Source organism: Coffea eugenioides, unplaced genomic scaffold (genome assembly GCF_003713205.1).
Source record: "Coffea eugenioides isolate CCC68of unplaced genomic scaffold, Ceug_1.0 ScVebR1_1027;HRSCAF=1813, whole genome shotgun sequence".
NCBI lineage: Eukaryota > Viridiplantae > Streptophyta > Magnoliopsida > Gentianales > Rubiaceae > Coffea > Coffea eugenioides.
In genome coordinates this window covers 39,147-48,186 of record NW_020861397.1, presented here as the reverse complement: position 1 = coordinate 48,186, position 9,040 = coordinate 39,147, and the positions used below count along the sequence as shown (strand labels likewise).

Sequence of the window (9,040 nt, the reverse complement as noted above, 5' to 3'; positions counted from 1 at the left end):
AGCAGTCTTGGGTATATCCTTCTCCAAGATCCTCAACTGATAATAACCCTGTCTCAAATCCAACTTAGAAAATACTACAGCCCCTTGTAGCTGGTCAAACAACTCATCAATGTGGGGCAGTGGGTATTTATTCTTAGTTGTAACATTATTTAAACCTCTATAGTCTATACATAGCCTCAAACTCCCGTCCTTTTTCTTAACAAACAAAACTGGGGCTCCCCACGGAGAATCACTCTCTTTAATAAAACCTCTTTCTAGCAAATCTTGCAGTTGCAATTTCAACTCCTTCAATTCGGCCGGAGCCATTCGACATGGCGTCCTAGAAATAGGGTTTACTCCCGGGGTTACATCAATCTTAAAGGCTATTTCCCGTTTCGAGGGTAGGGACTCCAATTCTTCAGGAAAAACATCAGGAAAATCTTTCACTACCGGCATGTCCTCCAATTTCACCTTATCACTAGGGGTGTTAATAAGAAAAGCCAAATATCCTTGGGCTCCTTTACTTAACAACTTTCGAGCCCGAATTCCTGAAATAAGTGCAGACGAGGCTAATTTTCCTTTTACATCCAGTTTCAGGGTTGCTTCTCCTGGAATACGCAACTCCACAACCTTAGTCCTACAGTTTAGCTGAGCATTATAACGGGCTAACCAATCTATTCCTAAAATTACATCGTATCCCTTAATCATCAATCCCATCAAATCAGCCGATAATTTTCGTTCCCCAATCCAGATTTCACAACCTTGATACACCAAATTAGCAATTAGACTTTGGTCCCCAGTAGGCGTTTTAACCTCTAGATCATATGGTAACTTAATTGGTTTCAAGTCTATCCCACTCATTGAATTAGGGTTTACAAAAGAATGTGTAGCACCTGGATCAATTAAAACCCTAGTTAAACGGTGAAAGATCGGAATCGTACCTTCTACCACCTCAGTTGCTTCAGGAACTTGTTGATAGTCCAGTGCATAAACCCTAGCCGGTACTTTCGGTCGACTCCCTCCGGCACTAGTTTGCTTAGAAGCTGACTTTTCTGGCCTTTGGGTATCACCTCCCGTCTTTATTTTATTTGGACAGTTCGCAAGCTGATGCTCGGTACTACCACAAGCCAGGCACTTCCCAGACTTTCTCCAACAATCACTTTCAGAATGATTTGATTTTCCGCAGTAACCACATGAAACTTGAGGGGTCACCGCTGAACCGCTAGAAGGTGCCCTTCTTGCTTGTGTCGGTCCACTACGACCTCCTCTAGATAAAGCTCCTCTCGAAGGCCCAGCAGTCCTTGGTCCTCCCATTCCTTTTCCCATTTTGGAAGGCTGCGTACTTTTACTAGCTTGTCCAGAAGCATGGCTAGAAAAATTTCTCTTTCTGCTATGGAAGTCTCTCACTTGAGACCTTGCACTTTCAACCCTTTGTGCCTTCTCTAAAGCCTCAGTAAATGTAGAGATTTGGGCTGCAGCCAGGCCCTCTTGTATCTCCACATTAAGTCCCTGAACAAACCATCTGATCCTTTTCCGCTCATTGGTCACCAGTTCGGGAGCATACTTTGAAAGTTTAGTAAATTTTCCTTCATACTCTGCTACACTAAGGGTTCCCTGTTTTAGCTTGATAAATTCATCCTCCCTCTTTTCTTGGATTAAGGGCGGAAGAAACTTTTCATTAAATTCCCTTGTGAAATTTTCCCAGGTCCAAGGGGTTTGAGTTCTCTCCCATTTTCCTTTTATCAAATCCCACCAAGCACGGGCTACCCCCTCAAATTGGAAAGCAGCGAAATTCACTCGCCTATCCTCAGTGTAGTCTAAAGCAGCGAATATATTGGTCATCCTTTCCAACCATTTCTCCGCCACCTCAGGATCAGGTTCGCCAAGAAACTTAGGCGGGTTAAATTTCAAAAATCTCTCTAAGGCTCTATCCATTCCTCTTTCCTGACCCCCAGGTTGGTTAAACGGTCCAGGGTCCTGTCTATCAGCCAAACGCTCTAGGATATCAGTCATCCTATTAATGGCAGTAGCCACTTGATTACCCTCAATATTTTCCTGACCGTGGATCGGTGCAGTTGCCGATCCCTGGTCACCCCCTTGAGGTTGGGCCTGTCTAGTCCCTCGCCCGCGACCTCGACCACGGTCTCGACCACGACCTCGACCACGGTCTCGACCACGACCACCTCTTAGTCCTTCCATGACCTAGGCGTGCCTAGTGCAAGAAATAAATAAATTATGCGATACATAATAAAAAGCAGGAACCAAACAGGAAAACATTGGAATTAACAATAATTTACATTAATTAGCATATCCAGTTCATACAATTAGCAAGTCATGGGGTAGTCACAAAAATATAGCACACAGGTGCCACAAGAGTACTTTTTGTCACAGAAGACTAAAGTAAAGCTAGTGCCTCAGAAGTAGGCCACACAGTCATGCAAAATACAATGGCCTCAGCACTTAGCATCACCCCTGCTAATTCTAGTCAAAAAGTCAAAAGAGGTCGATCAATCTAGACCTAGTCCGCAGCAGGACTATCAGGAAGAACCTCCTCCTCAGGATCCTCCTCCGAATCCTGGGCTACCTCCATAGCCTCATCAACTAGCCTAGTGGCATCAGCTACAATATCGGAAGCCCGACTACGGACCTCCTCTCTCAGCCTAGTAAGCTGAGCCCTAGTGCTCCGGAGCTCCTCGTTAACCACAGCAGATGTGGCAACCTCGCCCTCAATCACCTCCTCAAGCTCGGCGACCCTCTCGCCCTGAGCGCTCACCATCTGTCGAAGCTCGTCCACCTCAGCCTGTAAGTCTAAGTTGGCAGTCACCAACTGACGATGCTCGTCGTCCAAGGCCAGTACAATATAGTTTGGGTAAGTAAAGGTCACCCCACAAGCACATCGGGGATATCTGTCAGTTGGGAAGTAGCGTACTCGAGTTTCCCCAGCCAAAACTCGATAGAAGATAGGCCTAGGAGGCGCTATATGGCCATTAGCATGGCCATTCCCGTTAGCTGCCGGAACTCTATTTCCGTTGTCCATCCCTGCAACATAATAGCACCTTTTGGGTTAAAAATTTAAATCTCTATTTAGTTCCAATATCCTGCAGTGCATGCCTAACCTAATCATTGGTTCATCCCAATTGTCACTTGAGGTAGGACTAACTTAGTTGCTAGCTCGCCTCAAGTATCACTTAGGGTATGACTAAGTCATCCCATATCGAGTCTTAAGGGTAGAATATCTAATATGTTTTCCATATAGATCTCTAACCTAGCGCTCTGATACCAACTGTGACGCCTCCACTTCTCCCTAAGGCGAACCAAAGGGTATCCGCGGAACGCCTGTCTAGCTCTCGCCAGGACTCAAGCAATTCCATTCAACTTATAACCGGACCATACAATACAAACCGAACTTAGATACAATAAATGAGGAAACGTTCAAACTTAATAATAGTCAACCATTCTCCAAACCATACGTCAGTACACAAAATATAATTCGTCCAAAGGTTACATTTCCATACCAAAAGTACAATCCAAAGCCGAAGGCATAAACAAAAGTATTAGCAACCCTAAAACAAAAGTACATCAAGAGGCTGCTCCATTTTACCTCCGAATTCAACCTGTTAAGGAAAACAAATCTACAGGGTGAGCAAAACGCTCGTGAGGCCAAGAACACACATGCAGACACATAGTTCAGATAACAAGCCAAATAACAATTCAGGTAATAACTTGCAAGTAATTAATAAGGCCAACAAAATGTAACCAGAAACAATTCAAGGATATGGAAGCTCTCAGGAGCTAAATTTCACATTTGCCGATGTCATTTGTATATCTCCCCGTGATGACTCTCCGTCAACCGGGTTGATATTTTCATATCCGTAGTTCACCACTTACTTCTCATCCGTCCACCATACACCACTTCGGGCCCGCACTACATTTATAAGGCGATACTATACGAGTATGCCAAGCGAGATCTCTCAATAGATCAAGCTTATCATTTGAGTCTCATGGCTCACCGAGGTTCCCGACCAAGCCCATGCCGGCTCGAGTTCCAAGGTCGGCCTATGAGTTTGGGCATCCCCCATTTGTCATGTAAATGTCGAGGAGATTCACTCCATCGACGTATGCAATCATAGCATACCATTTCATGTATTCAAGCATTTGATAGGTTTAAGCAGACATTTCAAGTCATGTAAACCAAGCAAATCATGTTAAGCATGAGTCATTCGTTTCAAATGAGAACGAGTGCGATCAAGTACACACTCGACTCCATTTTGTCAAAATCAGTTAAGCTAAGCATGAAATCAGGTGAATCAAGCATGAATCAAGACTTTAGGGTTCAAGTAGGCATACACTTGACACTCACCAAGTTATGCAAGCAAGTAAATTGGAGGAAGAGTTCAAACTTCCACAGTAGGGTCCTCTTGGAGGTCCTCGTGCGTGCCTGAGCAAATAATAGTGAATTATCACCCATATCCCAAATATCGAGGAATAATTCGTTCACTAGTATTACTCTAGGAAATTCCGTGAAAATGAACCTCAATTACTCGTAAATAGAGGTTCGAGAGAGGTTTAATAACATTCAACAATATTTAAGTCTTTATCTAGGAAATCGGGGATAAAACGTTTAGATAATATCAAAAGAATAAAGAGTTCTTGAAAAACTCTATTTCCTTGAAAGTTGGAAAATTTTCAGTTTTGTTATGAATCTTTGAAAAATCGTAACTCACTCGGCATAAGTCGAGAATTGGAAAACTTTATACCGTTGAAAACCTCTTAGAAAGTACTGCAAGTTCCTAGAAGACACTTTTCCATGAATCGAAGTGGAAAGTGCTCAAAAATGAGCCTAAAGTTGCTGTTCCAAATCACCCAGGATTGAGCCGGGGTTGGTTTTTCGCTAACTTTGAAAATTCGGCAGAATTCACTCGTTGCAAACCAGCCCTTGAAATTTATAGCTCAATTAGAGGTGGAAGTAAGGTTTAGGTCAGAACAAACGGATTGAGAATCGGAGTTTCGAGCACCAAGATATGGTAGCTCAAAGTTAGGAAAAATTCAAGACTGTTACAAAATTTCCAGATTTGGTTCCAACTTTGGACCTTTCATTAAGTGTCGAAACGGACTTGGATTGACACCAAATCTTGCAGTATAATACTCCCATATGACAGGTATCTCTCTATCAAATTTCATGGAAAAATACCCTCGGAAGGGTGGTCATTCAATCAACCAAAGTTTGGAAAAATCCTTAAGGCAATCTGCCTTTAAACTTTCATTACCCATTTCAAAACGTTTAATCAAGCAAACTATCCAATCATGGTTCATTTGTGAAATAAAGGCCTAAGAAACATCCATAATGCCTTTGGTAAGTGTTTGGTATCAAGAACATCAATTAACAAGTTCATTACAAGATCTTGTTCCAAACCAGTCCAACATTAGAGTTTTTTTCCAAAACAGAGCAGTCCACTTGTTTCAGTCACAACTCAGTCAATTTAACTCGAAATCGAGCATGACTTATGCCGTTGGAAAATAAATTCATAGGGCTAAAATATCACAGAAGAAATTGTTTCCAAATTCGGCACCCATCTGGTTCAAATTCGGGCATCAAGTTGCTGCCTGAACACTTCATTCCAGATGAACAGAGCAACAGGACAGCGAACTTAAAACATTTGGTTCGGCTTGCTCACAAAGAATCAGAACGTGCATTATATACCAAATTAAAGCCAGGAATGTCTAGTTTCCAACGCCACCAACAGCACATGATTTCGACATCCGAGGACAGAGTTATAGCCAAAATACTACCACTGGTCAGAATCATACGCGAACAGTTTTCCAGACTTGCTAGTTTCTCAAGAAAAATTCATTTGCTCAATCAAACATCAATATTTTCTAATGAAATTTTTCACACATCTAATACATCCTATAAACATCCAATTCAAGCCATTAGACCATTAAAAATTGGCCTGGAAATGGCCGAACAGAGCAGGGGCAAAATGGTCAAGTTTGGCCCTTGCTCTCTACGTGAGTTTTCTAGCAGTTTCCTTCAACAAATCCATAACTTAAACACTAATCTGATATCATAAACTTCATCAAGCACAGAATCAGCAACAACCCAAGAGTGGGAATTCATAGAGCCCACTTTTCCAACAATACAAGCTACTAGAGTGACGATTCTAGCTCAAATGCATAAATCAAACTTCATAAAACAAGTTTAAGGAGTTAGATGGCTACCTACTTTGATGGCTGTTCAGATCAGAAAATTTCGGTCCCTATGAAGCCTGAAGACAGCCGTGAAACTCCTCCCTTTTCCAGCCTAAGTTGTTGTCCGAGTAATGAGCTAGTTGTAGTTAAATTTTGAGAGAATTTGGTGGAAGTTTGATAGTGATTTGCATGGCTTTGGAAGAAAGAAATGGTGAGAGTCTTTGGTTGTTTCTCTGCAGCAGCTGGCCGACTATGAAGCTAGAAGAAAGGAAATGAATTGCGGTTCTGATGACTTCGCGTACGAAAGACGCTTGACGTCTATTATATTAATTACGTCAAATCAATTATAACTAGTGTCCTACGTGCGTGTTTTGTATCCAATTTCTCTTACGTTCGTTGCACTAGTGCACTAAACCTCTAGGGCCCTTACATTCATATAAATATTATTCATTCTTAATTGTCCCAAAATAATGGTCCAAAGTCCATCAATTAAGCGCGCACGTGAAAACACGTATTTCTAATTTAGGCGTAATAAAAATTAAAACCTTTGAAAAACTCTTATAACGATCGTACCACTAGTTATTACTTGTGTGTTTAAACCTAAAATTGTCTATTTTAGGACCATTGTATATGTCATAAATTTTTAGCTTATTGTACTCCCAAATGGCTAAAGTTTTTTTTTTTAGACACGTTTCCATTTTTCGCTAAATAGGCTTATAAGAAAATATTTGTTTATTTATCTATATTTTTGTTTTATTATTTTTAAAATGAATCACTTTAGAAATATAACGAACTATAAAATCATGTACTTAGGTCTAATAGGCTAGAAAATATTATTCGTGGCAAAAATCCAAATAAATAATTATTTAGCCAAAATTAGGGATTTTCAAATAATGGAATTTTCGAATCCTCACAGCTTCTCTATTATTTAGACTATCAATGAATTATAACAAATTTATCCTACTGAAATTATACAAAATAACAAATAAAAGCTCCTTAGGTTGTGGTATCCCTAACTACTCATGCAAGTGCTATATTTGGATCATTAATTACTACATCTAAGCTAGTTATAGTGTAATTTCCTTATGCATGTGAAACCTACTTTCGTAGTGAATCAATTATACTTATAACTAATCCATACCTATTCTCATGGTTATGAAATTAGTTACAAGTTCATTTCTTCAATGAAATTACATGAAATAATTCACTAAAAACCACATAGATGCACCTCTACTTTCGTGAGTGTACTCCCTATGTTTAGCACTTCTTGAACTAGTGTTAAATCACAATTTTCATTGCAGAAACAACACCTTAGATAATCACAATTAATGGTACCAGATTAATCATGATTTAAAGAGTCAAAGTGCTAAATAATTTGCTCAAATCATAGCAGTCAAATAACCAAATAATAAACACTAACAATTATAGAAAGTTCAACCAAACCCAAGGCTTAAACTTTAGATACACATATTTAACATAAAATCCAGAAATTGCATATTAACTAAATTTGGAATCAAGTACAAAAGATAAAGAAATGGAGAAGAGATAACCCTTGTCACATGAGCTTCAACTCCCCCTTCTTCATCTCAATCTTCATCCTAATCTAGCAATATACAAGAGTGGATGAACTAACTAGCTAAACTATACTACACTAATCTAATACTAAGAGAATGGAAAAACTACATTTCTGCAGACTCCAAACTTCTCCCGTATGTTTTTCAATGTCTCTGCATATAAGCTGATGAAAAGCTCTTCTCTAGTCCACATTTGCTGCTCTAAGGATTCTCAAATCTGAAATTGTTAAGATAGTCAATATCAAATGTTTTTGACTTGAAAATAAGCCATCTTTATTGCCCTCTTGTCTTCTGAGGCATGTGCACCGAATTCTCTTGCAGATTGTAGCTGGAAAGTAGTTTGAACATAAGAGAATTGACTGAGCAAATTGCAGAATTGCGGCCAGAAAATGCGCCTACACAAAACGCGGTTACAAGTCACGTTTTGTGTACTCGCGTATTCACTTTGTCCTTACTTCAGCTGCGATTTTCTCTATCATAAAGGCTGAACTGGCTTTTGTGCAAAACAGCAAAGTTGTAGCCCTTTGAGTTAGCTTTCCAATGCTCTAAAAAGCATCCAGATCGGAGCTTTGTAGCCTGAGATATAACCAAAATACTAAAGACTAGTCAGAACTCTGTTTTCCACTTTTGACAGCTGAGTTGAATTTCGGTATTTCAACTTTTGGACTATGACAACGGCTGAATTGGACTTTGATGTCTTCATACCAAATGTAGGTATATCTCTTAGCTTCAAAATGGTACCAAGATCACCTTGATCCGATCATTGTAGCTCCTGATATAGTCAAAATACGAAAATGTGTCTGAGTTGTCAAAGCTGACTTTTCTTGATTTTTGTCCTCAAATTGCATTTCTTCCTTTTACACTTCATATTTTATTTTCACCACTTTAATCCATCATCAATCATCCAAATATATTCTCAATGCACTTCATTTGATGATTGAATCATTAAACCTACAAAATATGAAGTTTTTACCATAAAAATTCATAAAATGCAATGTTTAGCCATTTTAACATAAAATGTAGTTTTTTACCAAAACCTTAGTTATTCTAGTTATAAAACTAAATAATCAAACCAAAATTAACTAATAAAACACACTAAAAAATACGTAAAATATATTCTTGTCAAATACCCCCACACTTGAACCATTGCTTGTCCTCAAGCAATAAGAAATACAAACCAATAATGATCAAAATTTGAAAATAAACATATGTAGCATTTCAACTTCATTTCCTCAAAACAAAGTAAATAACTATTATGCAATCATTCAATAACCTCAAGTACTCATAATATCAAGTAA

General features: G+C 39.2%; 1 protein-coding gene and 1 long non-coding RNA gene across 2 annotated transcripts; both read right to left on the bottom strand.

Moving 5' to 3' along the window:
* Positions 1-248: 248 nt before the first annotated feature.
* Positions 249-1,992, bottom strand: LOC113754766 (the record flags this gene model as incomplete). Its single annotated transcript, XM_027299030.1, has 4 exons — positions 1,777-1,992; positions 921-1,416; positions 545-740; positions 249-457 (listed from the first exon to the last, which is right to left on the bottom strand). Coding segments are annotated over exons 1-4 (1,117 nt in total), but the record flags the coding sequence as incomplete, so codon positions are not given.
* Positions 1,993-3,472: 1,480 nt separating this feature from the next.
* LOC113754767 lies at positions 3,473-6,464 on the bottom strand. Its single transcript, XR_003465370.1, has 3 exons — positions 6,199-6,464; positions 4,340-4,417; positions 3,473-3,593 (listed from the first exon to the last, which is right to left on the bottom strand). It is a non-coding gene; the product is annotated as an uncharacterized LOC113754767 (long non-coding RNA).
* Between the last annotated feature and the right edge of the window lie 2,576 nt (positions 6,465-9,040).